We start from the raw sequence: 19,152 nt of genomic DNA on the forward strand, positions 1-19,152 counted from the left end.
CAGAGTTGCGCATTTGAATACAGCTCCCTGGGGGAAACAATATGACACTCAAATGTGCTTGGAATTAATTCGCTCAACAATTGGATTTGCCTGTGGGTGAAAGATTGACGAACATTCGATTGCCAGAAATGTTGTCCAATTAGAGACACGGATGCGATTTGAGAGCCTTAACATTTTGCTCGACCGTCCAATCAAAACGCGACTGGCAACCTCCAATGACGAATGGAATCGAGAGTTGTACGCAAACGCCCGAGAAAGACTTGTCTCCGCCCCCGACTTCCATTTCTGAACTGAAGCGACGCCGCCGCTTTAGCGTAGTCTTCGCCTTTTTATATACACAATTAAGTCAATAAACTAGGTTCTTTGTCGTAAATTGGGACCATTACCTGTGGATATTGAGAGGAAAAAAGTCACTTTGGTGGTGTGCTGTTTCAATATTGACTGAAATTGTAGATAGCATTTTATTCCCCATTTTAACTTTACTAAGCGGCGTTTTCCGCCGTTTTTTTTCCTTTCGCCGCCCCACTCACTCTCCCCCCCTTGTGTGTGAGTAGGGGCCTGTACGTTGGTTTGGCCACGAGGCGCTTCGGTATAGCTAGAACAGGGCGATGGCGGAGTTCGGTAACGGACTAGCGGAGGAATCCCTTCTGGATTCGGACCATGGACACCCCGAGCTAGAGGATCCAGGTGTCGGTGACGAGGAGCCGGGGCTAGTGGAAGGAGAGGCCGCAATTGAAGACCCGGTAAGTGAAGGGCATTGTTTCCGTTTCGATAGCCTGTATAGATTATTAAAAATATCGTGGTCATGTCGAAATACCCAATGAGGACAGATAGGGCAAACATTTTTTCAACACATGTTGGGTCACATGCTGTTTGTTCCTACTATTGCCTGTCTACGTGAACCGCCATTGTGGTTCACGCAGTGCAGTAGAAATGGGTGGTGACATGCGTGGTACGGGCAGCCATCTTGGCGCAAGAGCGGCACTAGTTTCTCTGCGCCAGGGAGCAGCTTGAGTCGCCGAGGGTGAAAATACTCGCCGCAAAAAATGCGAGACGGGGATGTAGGAGACAGTCGGGGTAGAGGGTAAGGCAGGCCGCAGCAATTAAACGCCGGCAAGCACGTCAACCCGTTTGAAAAAGCGATCTACTGAGCGGTAAATATACATTTTTCCTCTTTTTAACCGATACCCTCACTATTACGCTGACTGCTGTGAGATTTAAAGTACTAATGTGTGCACATGTAAATGACCGCGCGACAGTTGCTAACGTTAGCTCATCGCCAGCACTAGCATCAAATTCTGCAGCTAAAATGGGCTTCAGGTCTTGTGGCCCCCGATCATGTCTAAAGGGATGAGCTGGGATGTGTCTATTTTAAAACAATGATCAAATTGTCAATATGTATTATCAGGGGTGATTGATCTTCGAATGGCTAGCAAGCTAGCTGCTCACAACAAAGCTCGGGTGGAGATTGCAGACGTGCACCTGATCATCCTTGTCGTTAATTTTGGACCGCTGGCTGCGAGTTTTAGCTCATGTATCTAACTGAAATTGTAAAAAAGAACAGGCAGCGGTGGTTGCCGTACTTTGCGTTATCCATACGTACACTAGTACGTGTTTCTTGGCAATATTTGTTGCATGTCCGTGGAAGTATTTGGGTCGTATAGAGCTTTCTGGTTGGGAAAAAAGAGCGTTGCTCGCTGTAGATGCAGGGGTTGCGGTATTTGAGGGGCTGGGTTACATCCTTCATTGTTTTGTTAGAGCAAGGAAAATGAGAGATGGGAGGGGAGTGAAATAGGGTGGACTGAATATGCGACAAAAATGGGACACCGTACCAGTACTGAATGGCTTGTTTCAACCGTCTCACAGAGACTGACGGTTACTGTGTTCCCCCATAGGGAAGGGTTTTGATTTTCATGCTTGGATTCTAAATCGTATTCGATACAAGAAGGCCGATGATAAATGATGGTGCTGTGTTCACGTGAAGCATGTCATTTTGTAAATGCTCCCTTCTCCGGTAAGACGACTGTAATTTCATACGGTTCATGTCACTGCAGTTACTTAACGTGCTGATGAGCATTGTGCCAGCCTAGCCTTGAATGGAGTGGGACTGAAATGACTACTACTGTGCTGCAGTGCACCATTCTATGAGACCGTTTATCCTCACATGAAGATACTGACAGTGTCCTCCATATCAATTTTGTCATCGTCCGTCCAGTAAAATTAATTTGATATATTGGGAGTTTCTACTGAACATGTGCAGTTTGGTAGTATGATCATTCTAAATTTTAATTTATATTGTACACTATGTTCAGAGAAGAAATAAGTCAGATGCCGTGTTCTCTTTTAAAATTTGCAGTTGTTTGTATATGGTCTCACCAGAGTTAGATCAAAATGAACCATTAGTATCCATGCAGATATTCAGTAGTCTTTTACATTGGCTGACCATGAGCACTGGTATTTGCAGGTCATTCTGTCTGGAATATTGAATGGTAAAATCTGGCATGGTTCTGTTATTGGTAGAACAAGCTAATCAAGATAGCTGGGTCTCTTTGTTGACCATTTTCAGAGGAGAAAATTGGAGTAATGTTGAGCTTTGTCATGCAGATTCAGTGACCCTTTGAAATTTAAAACTTTTTTCAAGCTTAAAAGGGACAGCGAGAGAATGTAGAAGGCAATGATAAAGCAAGAATAACTAGACCTTAAGACAAGTCCTTATAGCGATGAACACTGATGGAGAACAGGCTTAGCATCGTTGTTAATACATCTCTTTGGTTGCCAGTAGCCACAAACTTCATACAAAAAGATGACTACACTGAAATTTACATAACTGAGGTTCCTCAACAAGTAAATGGACTTGTCTGGTAAATCGCTCTTGCCAGAAGATGGAACCCACTCACTCTAAAGGGCAAACACTGTGTATGAGATTACCACTGGTCATTACATCATTATTCACATGTTATTAAGAAAACCAAACAAAACCGTTTATTTGAAGGCACAGCAAGTTTTCAAAAGACATTGCTTTAGTACCGTCCAAGGAACCCAAAACTTTTAGATTAGCATGACTGCGAAACAGGCTGTAGGCAACCCATATTCCTGGGCCTTTTTCGGTGCTTATATTAATTAGAATGTAGACCCCTGATTTCCAGTGGTGTTGTTTTTACTCGAATCTATTGTAAATGTGATGTTGTTTTTACTTGAATCTATTGTAAATGTGGTGTTGTTTTTACTTGAATCTATTGTAAATGACAGGCGTTTCTGTAAATCCCTGCTTTGTTGAGCTGCATCTCTCAAAATATTTTAGAGTCACTTTGTAGTATTTTAATTGTAAATTATGTATTGAGAGTGAAAATGTGTTAAGTCTTGTAATTTGATTGAGCATCTGTCCTGCCTTTTATTTTGAAAGGTGAGATGCTATAAACCTTTGTATCTGCTTTCCTAAGTTCTGGAGTATTTAACCAGTTGGTGAGCTGTTTTTAGAGGGCTGCTTAAACCACCATGTATCATATTGGTATTTTTATACTCCAGTAGAAATGTTACCACTTTCTGGACACATCATGTCATCCACATCAGTAAACAAGTTATATGTAATGATAATTCACATACTGAGTTTATTTTTTCGCTGCAAACCTGACCCTTTGTGGTTCTATGATTGATAATTATCTTTATACTCTTAAAGTTAGCATAAGCATTTGCATTAGGGTGAGTAGGTTTTTGACATACTTGCCCAAATGTGCAAGTGATGGAAATAAAATCAAATTGATGTTGTAAAACAGCTCTACTGCAAATGATATCCAATATCCATATCTCATATATTAAATTCATACTGTCAGTGAAATTTAAAAAAAACAAATGGTAAGCTGTGAAAATTGCGTCCAAAGTCGCTGTGAATTCACAAAGGAGAGGTGCAAAGCCATTACGTCACAAAGGTAGGGGAGACCATCCCCTCACAACTGTATTGTTTAATTAGAAATCTGTGATGTCACAAAGGGCAAGCAACTGGGGTAGTACTTTAAACATTGAAAGGGTATGGTGAAAAGTCCCTAGGATAACATGGGAGAAGAAATAGAACTTGGTGGTGTCTGTCATGCTACTACATGTTTGCCAACTGCTATAAAATTTAGCCCACTAAAAGAAGCACACTGGGATACTACTGCAAACAGGCATGTCCCTAAAACTGTTATAAACTGAGCTCAGAGAACAGGTTTGGAGAAAAAGTCCTGAAATGTTTTGAATCCAAATGAAGGAGGCTTTATTAGAACTCAGAATGCCAACTGCATTGAAAGCTCACAGAAGAAGAATGCAGACACTGACATGCATAACTCATCCATTCACTCTCTCTAGTTTGCCATGCACACAAGGTTGCAGGGGTGCTGGACCAACCCTGAACAAGACATGTGAATAGTGTATGTCTGCTTATGTGGTCCCTGTGATCAACTGGCTCAGGGTATCTCCCACTCAATCAGGGTCACTGAAGATGCACAACTTTAAATGGACATTGAAAAAAGTGTTATAGCTGGTTCTGGTGCAAGTGGAACTAAATGGGGTATCACTCAAACTATATTGAAATATCTGTTACTTACAGAACAATTTTTTTCTTTTGTTTTCCGCTAATCAGCAAAATTAAATCTGAGGGGAAAGACAGCTCTTAAGACCCAATCAGCTCAAAATATGATGTTGCTGTCGAGCTGCATGGCTATCTCAATGGCTACTGGGGTCTTTGACTTATTGCTGGCATACACACTCATGATCATGTCTGCAATAATTGTCCAAAAGAATAGCAACTTGACAGTACTTACACACGTATGTGTGTATCGAAGAACTTTTCCATAGTATACACATACATGTGTATCTACTATGGAAAGATACTTAGATGAATTTCTGTGACATCATATGGTATTTCATTATGTGAACATTTGGTCAACTTGCTGTTGAACATAGGGCTTAACAAATGTATTAAGGGCAACACTTGGAAAGAAACTAACCTGAAGACCTAATGTTAATCTTGTTTCATGTGGCACCAAGAAATAGGCAACAACCCAAGTAGCTTGTAACTCAGCAATAACTCAACCACTACTATTGAGTCACAGTTAAACTTCCTAAAGGATAACAAAAAGTTGTGCAGGAAAATCATTTTAAAAAGTTGTTAGAGCAATTACTCTTCGTCATTATAAAGTAAATATCATTCTTTTTAAAGGCGTGCTGCCCAGCACTAGCTTATAGTCTTTCTCTGAGTATTGTGGTCATTTTCAAAAATCTTTTTTTTACTCTTAATAAAAAAAAAAATCTGTACATAATGGTGGGACCAACATTTCTCACTATTAAAATTCTGCCAATCATAGTAGCGACTGCATCAGTCTGTACTAACCACATCAGAGCTATAACAAATATTGTATTGAGAATACTTTATCAACAGTCTTTCAAAATCCTGTTTCAAGGCAGTTAAACAAATTTAATCAGAACCTTTGCTGGTAATGCCATAGCCGGTTGTGCTGCAGGTCTTAAACAGATCCAGGAAAAATTGACATCAAAGTGTTTTCAAGCAGGTCCAGGTCCACTTCATAGTCCAAATGGAACATCAGTGATATTAGAACACTACTGACCAAATGTCAGGTATACAAAAATATCAAGTGGAGAAATATAGAGATTCACTGTGTTTTGGTCCATTTGCTTGAAACAAACCCTGGTCCCTGCAATGTCGTGTTTGGTAATCTAGGCTCCATCCTGCACCAAGAAATTCTCCTACTGTGAACTAGATGTCCAAATGGGCTACCCCTGATTTTCCATCTATGCCTAAAGGGTCTTAAGTCACCAGTGTCCAACAAGCCATGCACATTACTGCCCGGAACCAAACAGGACCAGTCTATTATTCAGAGGCTTGGACCCAGCTCTAAGCAAAATGGAAATGAGCCAAACTCATGCCCAAAATGGGCATGGGTCTCATATTAAAAAAAAAAGCCAATAAGTACTTGACCTGAGGACATCAGAAGACAGTTTATGAAATATAGTTAAGAAGACTAGAGTGTATTAACAAATTTATAAATTCAGCAATTCCAAAAAAATTTAGGCAGAAAACTGAACTATTGGGAATGGGGGAGACGTACAATGTAGCTACCACGAGCTATATATACATTTCAAATGACGACAATAAGGCAAAGTCCTGTTTAATGTATAAGTAAAAGACAACTCAAAATATGTCATTTCAAGAAGGTATGGGATTACTTTATGCTCAGATAAAATGATTGTCACAGGAGCATGATGCATTTGGGTTGCAAAAGTAAATGGTTCACGTACCTATAAGAAAACACTTCAGTTGTTTTCAATAATAGCACCCATTGAATTTGTTTCATTGTGCTTAAACTGCCCAAACGTATTTGTTCAAATGGAACACTTTACATTAATCTGTCACCTAGAAAACCTCTCTGGTCTTTTGATTATGTTATGTTACATGGCTCTGCCTTTTGGAAATATGTTCTGGATGAATTTGCTTTCATGTAATATTTTGGCTATTTAGGGAACACAAAAATAACTCTTCAAAATCTTTTGTATTTGAGTGAAATCATGCTTCTGTATGGCTATCAATATTCAGCAATTACAAACAAAACCAGTTGAATGCAAAAATGGATCTATAGCCAAGAAGATGTAGATAAAATAGGACTTAAAGGTCCACTGTATTTGATTTGCTTTTGTTTCAAAACAATAAACTCAATTGTACCTCGAATCCGTGTGCTTATGTGTCATTGATCTGCACTTTCATGACAAGGTATGGTTGTTACTCATAAAGACTGTGTGACAGTACATAGATTTCATGGACTTGCTAATTCATGGAATCCTCCACTGCAGGAGCTGGAGGCGATCAAAGCCAGGGTGAGAGAGATGGAGGAAGAGGCAGAGAAACTGAAGGAGCTACAGAACGAGGTTGAGAAACAGATGAATCTCAGCCCCCCACCAGGTATGTTTGCATTGTTCTTTTAACAACTCTATAATATTAAAATTTTTGAAGGAAAAATTAAGCCTTGCACAGTAAAATTGTTAGCCTTGAACTATTAACTGAATCTGAATCCAACTCAATTGGAAGAGCAATGAGAATGTTGATTCCCTTTGTGGGGAGTGGCATGAGGTCGAGTCTGTAAACTGAGATCCAATGAAATGGTTGGACCAGCATTCATTTTCACTTGTTTTTGTGGGCAAAGAAATACCCTGCTAAACCTGAATTTCATATTTAGAAAGATTTTTCAGTATATTGCTAGTAGTTCTTTTTGAAATGAACGCTTACCTGTTGGCTGCTCTTTATCAGTCAAAGGCATGGGCCCAAAAGTAAATGCCATTATTTCTGTCTGCGATTCATATTATCAAACGTGATGTTGAGACGAATTTTTAAGCTGAGGTTTTATGGATTTCATAACTCCTCTTGATTGCCATTATGTGATATCACTTTGGCTTATTGACCACTGGTTTTTGACATTTGAATTACATAATGTGAAAGTGATGTTACAATTATTTTGTTCCAACAGCTATCAGTCTTCTTAATGTAAGCTGAATTGAAATTGTCTGCTTGTAAAGCAGTCAGGTTGTGTAGTTCCATCCCATAACTCCATTTATGTGTCTCAAGTTGCTAAAGAGTAAATCCTGGTTGACACAAGCATGGTAATAGTTGAGATTTTGGTCATGGATGGTCTTGATTTTAATGGGCTAAGCGTCATTGCAGATAGGTGATAGAGTCCACAATTGCCATTATATTATTAAAAGGATCCATAGATCAATATTCAGATTTATTAATCTAGCTATTAGATTTGTATTAGATTTGATTCTCCTGTTTAAGAAAGAGCGCTGGACCTTTTGGATTTGCCTTACAAGTGAGTTAAACAGAACTTAATCTTACTATGCCCTTTTACTTTTCAAGGGTAAATATTTTACTGCCTCTCGATATATTTATAAACGCTAATATTCTGTGCCTCAGTCCTTTTTATAGGCCCGCTCACTGAATTTTTAACATGACACACATGCACTGATCTTGTAGTCCAAAGTAATCAGTCAGTGGAGCTAAGCACTTTGCGTTCTGGGAGATTATACATAAATTACCCTTGTGGCACTCCCCTCAATGGTCAAGAATTTTGATTTGCACAAGTACATCACAAGCTCTTGTACATTATACAGTTGAAACAGTCATGTAAATCAGATTGACATCACAAAAATACATTACCTAAACGTGTACATTTTATGCATTATTAGAGAAGGAATCATTAAAGGAATGTAACGTTTTGACAATTCGTGACATACTTTCACCCTCTTCTCTGTAGTCGGCCCCGTTATCATGTCCATAGAGGAAAAGATGGAAGCAGATGGCAGATCTATATATGTTGGAAATGTAAGTACATTTGAATCTGTTGAATAACACAGACTACAGTCTAGATTGCCCAGATTTTTTTTAACCTTTCCTACAAACATCTACACAAGTCCTGTTTAGTCAGTGACTAATTAAACTTTCAGTTTGTTTTCACATTTTTTTTTTTTCTGCAGTTTCGTAAAACAGGCATAAATTATCTGAGTGGGAAGTTCTAGCCAATAACAAAACAAATCATTTGTGAAGGCACACTTGCTAGATTCTTTGGTTTGCATCATCTCTCATTCTTAGATAGGAATTCTTAATTCTATAACAAATTTGGAGGAAGTCTTCCCCCAGTTTCTCCTTTATGGCTGTTAAGCAGTCTGGAAGGTAACAGTGATTAATCACCCATGGAACTCCCTCTCACAGTTACTCTTTGTGTCTTCCTTTTCAGAGATCATGAAATTTTTGGTTGTCTGCTCTAAGCAGGTTTAAATGTTTGGATTCCCTGAAGTTGATTTTTTTTTTTTTGTAGTATCACTATTGTCCACTAAGAAGTGATTTATGAACTCTAAATGCTTTTGGTGATTGTGTTTATTCTACGATTATGTGCATGTTAATTGCTGGAGTCTTAATTGCTGGAGTCTTAAATGGCATTATTTGAAGCATTATTAAATGGCATTATTTGGCATTATTTTATACGAAAAAATTAATGTCTAGTATTGGCAAAAGATCCTCGAAATCTGTTAAACATAGATGACAAGATTTTGTGACGATCATTAAATAAGTTGCTTGGATTAATAGTGTTATCTGACCGCTAACAATACTTTACCATAAATTTGCTAATTAATATCTTCTGCGATGGCAGAGGCTGCCCCGCAGTCACTCCACTTTCTTTCAAATGCAACCTGTTCAACTATATTGGAATCTCTGGTTGCAAAAAGCCAGAATAATCACCAATTATATCAATGAGAATTCACAACCAATTTCTGAGTTCACAGTTTTATGAGTGACGCAAAATTATCAAATTATCAGACAATGGAGTTTTCAAGTATCTTAAACAAGACCCAAGTAATGAAATCCTTAATTGCAGCCTATCATGTAACCAGTTTTTTGGTGTTTATTTACAGACCTTAGGAACATATGGGAACATCATGAACATAATGCATGGGAACATCTCCATGAGTTATGGGGAGTGAAATTTTTGCCTCCTAATCTTGTTTAACTTCAGCTGTCTATGATTTTAGGTGGATTATGGTGCCACAGCAGAAGAACTTGAGGCTCATTTTCATGGCTGCGGTTCAGTAAACAGAGTCACCATCCTATGTGACAAATACACAGGGCATCCCAAGGGGTAATAAATCAACATGATTTCACTATTCAGTTTTTGTCAGGCTAGAGGTGTGTATAGTACTAGATTGTTCAAATATTACAAGGTAACTAACCCAATTGACAAAGAAACAAGGAAAAGTGAATTGAAATATTTAGCTGAGTGTTTGCACAAATGGTCTTAGAGATTCACTTAAACTGGATATTTAAACTATGAAAGAATGTGAATGCTGTTTTCACAAAAGCCAGGGCTCAACAGTAATGTTTGCCCCTGAACCAGTTTTGGACCTCTGTCAAACATTAAGTGAGTACTTGTTGCGTATCTCAGCAACCCCCTCTCCTTATTTACAAAGGGGAGGGGGCAAGCAATCAAGATCAAGTTGATATTTGTTGCTGTAAATTTTTCCATCGTGTTTAACATTCTCCATGAAACCACACCAGTTGCAGACTTGTTAAAAAGGAATAATAAATGAGCAAATGCCATGCTGTTTTTGCTATTGCTGTTATTTGTTGTCATTTGTCATTCAGTCACCATCATTTTAATTCTGTTGAATTCTCTGGATCTTTTTACAGGTTTGCCTATATTGAGTTTGCAGACAAAGAGTCTGTTAGGACAGCCATGGCTTTGGATGAGTCCCTTTTCAGAGGAAGGCAGATAAAGGTAGGATTTTGAAAGTGCATGTCATGCTGACAATGGAAAGAACAGACCTAATGTATTTTGTTCTGACTCAAGATAATGAAAAATCATTATTGAAACTGAGGCACTTTGTCATTTATTATTCTACATTGTTTTATAGAAGTATATAGCAAGATGGATTTTTGACAAAACATTCTGGTTCCTCTTAATTTGGATAGAATGGAAAGCGAGAATAGAAACAGAGGGGGAACTTTTTTTTTAATCAACAAGGCTTATAAAATGAAACAAAGGTATCAACATTATCATCAGCTTTGGTATACAAAATAACTTAATTTCTGAACTGAAAGGACATTTACTAAAAACTTCTTTAGGCCCTCATATTTTTTATTTTATTTGCAGCAAGAGATTGCTGTTCATGAGAGAAGACATGTTTTAGTCTGCATAACAGTCCTGTATTCAAATTTTGGTCGTCAGGTTGGTGCCAAGAGAACAAACAGACCAGGCATTAGCACCACAGACCGCGGCTTTCCACGGGCTCGATTCCGATCACGGGGAGGAAGCTTTTCATCACGTGCACGCTACTACAGTGGCTATACACCACCTAGGGGCAGAGGACGGGCCTTCAGGTGAGCTTGCACTGCAATCGACCCCTGCATGCAAAGCATCTCTTTTCACTGAAACCTATAATGAGTCCCACCCCCAAAGTAGAAGGGTGAAATGATATTATTGCAGGGTGCCTTAATGGCCATAAAGTCTCAATAGCGTAAAATTAATATTTACTGTAGTTGAAACCATTTAATTGTCCTAATGTGAAAGTAGTTGAGACTTACATTAATACAAATATTTAACCTAATTTCACCTCCCCATTCTACTTTATTTTGGTCAAAAATAGCGTCTCATCTGAATGAAATTGTTTATAAATATGCAATATCAGGTACGATAACTATCTCTAAAACATTGACTACATGACACATGTCTCTTTACAGCAAGAAAGCATTCCACATCTCAAAATGAAGGAAAATAAAATAATTAAGAAAAAATTGCATTGCCCTACAAGGGAAGTCTAGTCAGTCAAGACATTCTCAGGAGCCAATGTTTAGCATAACATTACCATAAATCACTACTTTGTTGACTACCAAAATGCTCTCTGGCTACCCTCTCAGCAAAGTTGTAAAGGAGGTAGACTAACTTGATGATGAAATAGGTTCAGCATGCACAGCTATATTTTGATTTGTTCTAGTTGAGCACTCATTTCTGCCACTCCACCAATTTCATTAAGATAATGTTGATCTGAATTTTAATTGATTCTGGTGGCTAAACCAGTCGAGAGGGTTGGGCAGGAGGTGGAAAAGTAATTTCTGAAGGATGTGTAATGAAAAAGAAAAATGAATTGAGACATTTTTTTCCAGCCTTCAGGATACATAGCAAGGTGACAGGCATTTTGATTAATCTGTAGGTTGCAAATTCAGTGGTTTGGAGTGAAATATTGAATTTCGTATTCAATTTTAATTTGTTTAACAACTTACATTTGCTCTTAAAATCCACAATAAAGAGAAAATAATATTGTAAATGAAATCATATGCTGAACCCTGTAGTCTAACTTCTAATTTAGGCACCTTTTGATTTAAATATTTACTGATCTTTGGCCTAGGGAGACCTATAAAGTATTAACAGAATATTACTGAAACATGCAAATGTAGTTATCTATTCCAATATAGATCAATCATGTGCAGTTTATTTTGTGCAATAGTTTTATAGGAAATTACTGCAGCTTTCTCCCATACGATTGAAGCCAAAGGGACCGATTTTCAAATGTAACAAAGAAGATAGATGTATGGAGAGCCTTCAGAATGATCATAGTGTGCCCAAACCAAAATGTGATGCTGCCTCAGATGATGTTAAGACCATTTTTAGCAGTAATCACTGCTGACACTCCTTGTACCAGGTTTTTCCATTTTGACTGAAAAAAGATCCATGTCTCGAATGTAGAAATGGTGCAAGAAATAATCAACTGCAACATTTAATATCTACATACATGCTTGAGCCCAATAACTGCCTTAGATATGGAGAAGTTACATCTTTTTAAGTCAGCCTTATGTGTTAGACATACATTAGACTAGCAATATGGACATCATCCCTCCCCAAATTGTTTGTGTTGCATATCATCCATTTGCTCCAGTTACTTAAGGGATTAAACTACCTCCTAAGCATAGAGGTGAGTAGGCAATGGCTGAAGTTTCATATTTTTGTAAAGTTAATGCAGGAGACACAAACATGTGCCATGTAGGCCGATAAGTAAGTTATTCAGTCATTGGACTGAGGGCCTGTTTGCATGCCACATCTTCCATTTCAAGAGAGGATTGGAGACTGAGTTCTTCACAGGCTGGTCATTCACCCCATAAGTTAGTTTGCATTGGGAGCCATGCCAATGCAGTGCCCTGCTGAGTAATGATAGCAAATACTAACGATCAAATCTGGCTTTTGATTTGTGTAATAAAATAAATTTGATTGTAATCTAAATATTTATGGTGAGAAAGAGAACAAAGAAACCGAGCCCTTTTTATGACCTGGTACTTTGTGAGGGGTCTTCTTTTGTGATGACACTAGCATTTGCATTCATTTGAAATGACTATAATAAGTTGAGTAAGAGCAAACAACTAATGTGGATCAGATCATGATGTACTTCTGACTTGTCATGCAGAGTTGAGATGTGCTTTATTTGTGCTCTGCAGGTACCATAGACATTCTAGGTCAGTTTTCAATGGCATGGCAAATATTATAGTTTTATTGAATCTGACACCTTGTGTGAATGAAGATCTGTTAAAAATGTGAGCAGTTTAATCGAAAACTAAGTTGTTGCAGGCATTGGGGACTTTCAGAGTCTTGTTTCAAGCTGGACGAAAGTTCCATGGTAGAGCACAGTCTGTGGAGCCATTTTGTTTTCTGCTAAGACTTGAGTGAGCTGCATGCCAACTTCTCATACATTCACTGAGCTTTGCAACAGAGAGATTCTGATTTGATTGTTCATGCAAATCACCTGGATCCTCCAGGTCTTACACATATGCAAAAGATGTTATGTTTACATTGTAACATGCAAAATTCCTGTGATGCTTTAGCAGTTATTTTTTAAATGCCTGAAAACTCTTATTTCAGCAATAAACAGTTTGCCAGGTTCTTCTTAACAGTATCCAGTCATCTTAATTTTGCATGATTTTTCTTCAATATTGCCTTGCTTTCTTCAAGTATGTGTGCAATGACTTTCCATTTCAGAGAGGTTGCTGTTAAATCTCCAAAAAGGGTTGCATCTCTATTCATTCCTTTGTGTGAGAAAGTGTCTGGACCTCAAGGTCAGAATCTCTCTAATCACACTGTGTACTTATCCTAGCCACTCCTACACATACCAAGAAACCCTAACCCCTGCCAGCTTACTCTCTGGGATTTTGCCAAAGCTGCAAGACAAAGCACGCAGGGTGGGGGCGGGGGAGGGGCTCATTGAATCAAGTCTCTAGAAGCTGAAAATAATAATGGGTCATTTACCAGCTGGAAGATTAATTAGCAATCACTCTTAAAAGCTTTACCTTGTTTGTGTGTGTGTGTGTGTATACGTATCAAACACATTGTAATTATTGAAGATTAAGAAGGGTGGTTTAAAAAAAAAAAATTACAGTAGTATGCACAGGCATTTTAGGACTTTGTCTTTTCTGCAGTTTGGTCAGCTGACTATATCTGAGAGGTCCAAGGTCATGAATGGCTGAAAACTGTTTTTGGCAATATAATAATGACCGTAATGGTCACACTTATTATATTAGAAACACTCGTGTTGCTGCACTGTATCTGCCCACAATCGAATGTGCAATAATCACTAGGTGAACCAGAGAGTTGAAGGGCTGTCACCACCAGGAAATCACTACTAGTCAATATAGGGGTAAAGAATAGAAACAGGCAAAGATTTGAACAAAGCTGTCTCTTTCACTTTATCCTTGCTGTGTTTTGGGCACACAGTTACAGTGAACAAACAGGGTTTGTTCAAAATCATAGTATTTGGCCATTTTGAGCATGGAAGGATTTTGTGTTCTATAGAGTTCAAGTGAAATTTATGTTAGCTTGAATTTTTCAAACAAACACAAGTCATTGTGCAGAAAATCAGCTCAGTCTCAGAGTGGTGTTATCCTTTTCACACATTTCACTCAGATTGGAAATTTACTGAGAACTAATGGTTTGGGGGCTTTTCCAGTTAGAGATTTTTAGCGTCTTCACTTTGCACAAATGAACAATGTTTCTTCTGCAGCAAATGTTCATACTTTGATCCATGTGCATGATAAACTCATCAACACTCCCCCACGGTGAATCTAGCAAAAAAACCTGCTGTGCATTGTTGAGTGATTACTGCTTTTTCACGACCTTCTGTTGTCTGATTCATCTTTCTCTAATATTTACTGCCGCTCACAGAGCCCAGCCTGAACGAAGCTTTAACAATTACAACTCTCTAGTGCATGTTTAAAGGACTTTAATTTTACCTTAAGCACTGGAATGATCAGTTATTGCTGGAACATGAATATTTTAATTTTTGAATGATTTTGATAATTGATCGTGATAATTCCATACCGTCTGTTTTTTATTTGGTTGTTGGTTGGACTGAGATAGAACTTAGTCTTAAAAATCATACCTTCCCCTCAAATAAAAACAGACAAATTTAAGATAAATTAAATGATCAATTGATACATTCAATTTGAACTTGCAGCCTCACTTACTTTGTCAATGAACCATGTAATTGGTTCAGTTTAATATACAATGTATGCCACAGCACTTATTTGCTCCAAAGGCTGAGTCGTTAACCGGGCAACCAAACATTCCTTGTTCGATTCACACGCTCCTCCTAGCCTGTCAAAGTGCTGTTGAGCCAGACACTGAACCCCTAACTGCTCCCCTGTCGCTGCATATCAGCTGCCTTCCGCTCATGGTTCATCCATGATGGGTTAAATGCAGTGGTCAAATTTCGCTGATTTTCTGCTGTATGTATAACTGAATGTGACAAGAAAAAGGTCCTTCCTCTTTGTATGATTAATTTATATCAAAAGATTGAGAATTTTCTAGAACTGAAAACATTCAAGGAGTTTGTAATTACTTAAAACATCGCTTGAAAATTAGGCAACTATTGTAGGACCTTAAAATCACCATCTACTCAAATTAGCAAAGAACTTGGTGTAAATCAGGAAATTCATTCTCATCACTACTTATACTCAATTTTTTCAGTATGGTTTTTCTCCAATTTTCACTGACTGTGTCTTTGCATGTACATGAAGGCGTGCACGCACGCACGCACGCACACAGACAAACACACACACACGCACACACTCCAACTTGGACTCATGGTTTACAGCATTCACTCCCAGAAACGAAGGTTCATTACTGCAGCCTGACCTCAGCATCTAGACTACAAGCACTGGTTTATGTCCCAGTGTGGCCTTTTTGTGCTGTTGCCACTGAATGACATATGGATGTGAGGAATAATAGGGGAGGCTGTTTGGAAAGGTGGTTCCTGCCTGGCTTCTGTGTGTTCTGAATGTGTTCACAAATTAAGAGTAACCATGCAGTTGTAAGTCATGTCCCCCAAAATTGTGTAATGTGGGTGTGTGTATGTATGTGCACTGTCTTGCTGGGGGTATATGTGTGGTGCTGTTTGTCCTCAAGGTCTTTCCCTACAGTGACCCCAGAGGCGGCTCTCGCACAGAGAGACAGAGAGAGAGAGAAAGAGGGCGAGAGAGTGCCTTTGCTATCCCCCTCACACCCACACACTAATCATGATCCTCATGTCTGTAAATTAAACACTCTTCCTTTCTTGATAAAGCTGCTTTCAGCTTTTTTCAGCACTCTATTTTATTTCTTCACATATATTTGTGTAACGCAACACATACGATCAAAGGCACAGTACCGTTAAGATGGTGCGACTATTCAGACGTGAACACTTTCCGAAACATTCTGTCATTCTTTTTCGTAAATGAAATAGTTTTCCCCCTTAAGTGTACTTTTAGGGAGAAATTTCAGCCGACCCCTCCTCTTCCCTCAATCACACACCTACATATTTATTATATATATATATCACACCAGGAAATTGGTGTCCATCTTCGTAAGCCAACCAGAAAGAAACTCACCCTCTTTTTCTCTCTCTTTTCCAGGGGCCGAGGGCGAACAACATCGTGGTATTCCCCTTATTAAACCCCCCCCCCAATACTTCCCTTACTATCAACCCTCTCCCCTCTCTTTTCCCCGTTTAAAAACACAATGAAAAAAAGTCTCCCCAACAATAAAGGAAGAGAATCCCAGAAGAGAGAAAAAAAGACAAAAAAGGAAAAAAAAAAAAACCACTTCTTCTGGACAGAGAGACTGACTGGCCGCAGTGTGAAATTGTGTGTGAGCGTGCGTGTGCGGAGGTTGATGCGGTCACCCCTGGTAAGGTATAAGTTGGCCGTGAGGGGTAACAATATGGTGGCAGTTTTTTCATTTATTTTGGAGGGGCGGGAAAATGATGGGTGGGGGTGGGAGGCGGGGGGCGGGGGGGGGATGATGGTATCTCAGGCTGCAGATGTGTCTCCTTTGGTCTGGCTGTGACCACCTGCTTTCACACCATCACCAACACAGCCCACCCACTCACCCTCCACCACCACCACCAAACAAGAAGGAAAAAAAGAGGGAGAGGGGCAGCATCAAGGTGTACCTTCTTTATGTGAAACTTCTACTAGACAGGCTGTTGTTGTTTTTCAGTTTGTGCAGTTTGTGGTTTGGTATATCATCCACTTCCCTCCTACCCTCCATCCCTTTTGTGTCTTCCTGTTCTGCGTTCCTCTCATCCCTACCCTCCATCTTCCGGTATTATTGAGTAGCGGGTTGCTGCAGAACCAGTAACAGCATTCTCTGGACCTCACCCAGCAGTTGTAGAAATGCAGTTCGAACTGACCAGCTGTGCCGCTTTGTTAAAAATGCTGCTGTTGCATTGGTTTGTGCTGTTTTAGCTCAAATCATTTTTTTTAAGTTCTCAACCATGTTTAGCTCCCCAGCACTCAGTCCAAGGACTGCAGTCCTGAAACTGCTGTCTCCAGATCTGCGGCCTCCTTATATATTAGCATCTTTACACTCCTGCCCCTCCCCCCATCTGGCTCAGTATACCATGGATTGTTTCTTGACAAACATCACTCATTGGACAGAGGCTGACCTGCGCTCTGTGGAATGATACATCCTTAAGTTATCTCTCCAGGAAACTGGTGGTCATTGCTGTGCAACCATATTCCACCATACATTCACCAGTCTCCCCAGTCAGCCACATCTTGTTTTATTCTTTTGGCAGACATCGATGTTTTTATTTCGTGCCTCCCTACCATCCCCAATCCCACTCCCATCCTTCCCTCTGTGCTCCCTGTCTCCCGTCCACCCCCACCCTCCCCCTCTTACCCCTCCTCTCTCTGTATATTAGACCACTTCTTGTCGTTTCAGGTTTCAGGACCAGTGGAGGCTGACGACCCCTCCCCAGGTGGCGCCGGCCCCCCCCACTGTCTCTGCAGCGTCTCTCTCTCTCTCTGCTCCTGCTATGCACACTCACCCCATCCTGTCCGTCTGGGGGGGTGGGGGAGGTGGGCAGGGTGACCACAGACCCACCACAGGGGGCATTTACTACAACAGCAAACGCTGATGATGCTTTTAGTCCTTTTCACACTTCAACTTTCTCTGACACACATGCGCGCGCGCATGCGCACACAGACACACACACACACACACACACATACATACACACACTCACACACACATTGATGACAAGCTCAAGCACCTGTTCAACACACACAACAGCACACTGCAATACAGACAGCACTTAACAGGCTGCCAACCCAACACATGATTTTTATACAGAGAGCAGGAGCCGACATAGCTGAGTTGCAGGCATGTTTCCGTGAGTGAGAAGGGCAGGACCAGAGATTTAGGGTATTCTGGGGGGTGAACAGTGTGGACCTCTTTCTCTGACTATGCGCAGTGCAGTCACGGCTTGTCTGAGGAAGGCTGAGCTAACATTGATTAATTTAACGAATGGAGTGGGCTGGAGCTGTTATTTTAGGGCGGGGAAAGTCAGTGGGTTGGGTTTGTGTGGAGACTTTTTCTTTTTTTTTTTTTCCCTTTTTTTTTTTTTTTTTGAAAAGGGGGAGTGGGTTTGAACAAATGTTTTGCTTTTTTATTTTTATTTTTAACCCATGAGTCTGTAATTAGAAAAAAAAATAAAGACATTGTGTAAAAATGACATGGTGTTTGTCCTGATTGTAACTGCATGTCATATAATCTTAAGTAACTGAGGTTTTTATAACAAATAAGTTATTCACTTCAGAGTGTACAAAATTTTCAATCACAAATTATTCAATAGTTATCTGGAGCTTATCTAGTCAACATGGAGCCCAAAATACCTCAGAATATAGATGTTTATCTTGCAGATGAATAAAGGCTGAAGTCACTGGATACTAGCATTGAAGTCAACTTAAGAAACAAGCCCAAATATTTATATTCAGAGTTGCACTTCTACTAAGAACCATTCTGCTGTTCCGGCAACACAACTCAAAGATTTATGCAAGGCTGTATCACAAACCCAGTTTATATGTTGTTGGTTATTGTTACATAGCACAAGGTATTTGCTGAGCACTACATGTATCCCGTATCACTGTTCTTTCTGTAGCACTTTGCCCTGGTTTCATCTTGCTGCAGTCTGCCCTCTGCTGTATATGTCTTCCACATTGGTCATCCAAATGACCTGATAGTTCACGTAAATAAAACTGCCCTGATACATGACCTGCAAAAAGATGTTGGACAAAAAAGAAAAACAAGAGAAACC

At 39.5% G+C, this 19,152-nt stretch overlaps 1 protein-coding gene across 3 annotated transcripts; it reads left to right on the top strand.

Moving 5' to 3' along the window:
• The first annotated feature begins 278 nt into the window (after positions 1-278).
• On the top strand, positions 279-18,567 carry pabpn1 (poly(A) binding protein, nuclear 1). Of its 3 annotated transcripts, none has more exons than XM_086151444.1 (7): positions 279-743; positions 6,841-6,949; positions 8,298-8,365; positions 9,571-9,677; positions 10,226-10,313; positions 10,764-10,915; positions 17,778-18,567. In XM_086151444.1, exons 1-7 carry the CDS (start codon positions 609-611, stop codon positions 17,971-17,973), a joined length of 855 nt encoding a protein of 284 aa, XP_086007570.1. In that variant the 5' UTR covers positions 279-608; the 3' UTR covers positions 17,974-18,567. The 3 variants fall into 3 exon arrangements, with proteins under 3 accessions (XP_086007570.1, XP_086007572.1, XP_086007573.1); XM_086151446.1 differs by lacking the exon at positions 17,778-18,567 and adding an exon at positions 16,466-16,815; XM_086151447.1 differs by lacking the exon at positions 279-743 and adding an exon at positions 1,013-1,154.
• The last annotated feature ends 585 nt before the right edge of the window (positions 18,568-19,152 follow it).

This window comes from Fistularia commersonii, chromosome 8, assembly GCF_037954325.1.
Source record: "Fistularia commersonii isolate RoL2024-O1a breed Wild chromosome 8, RoL_Fcom_v1.0, whole genome shotgun sequence".
NCBI lineage: Eukaryota > Metazoa > Chordata > Actinopteri > Syngnathiformes > Fistulariidae > Fistularia > Fistularia commersonii.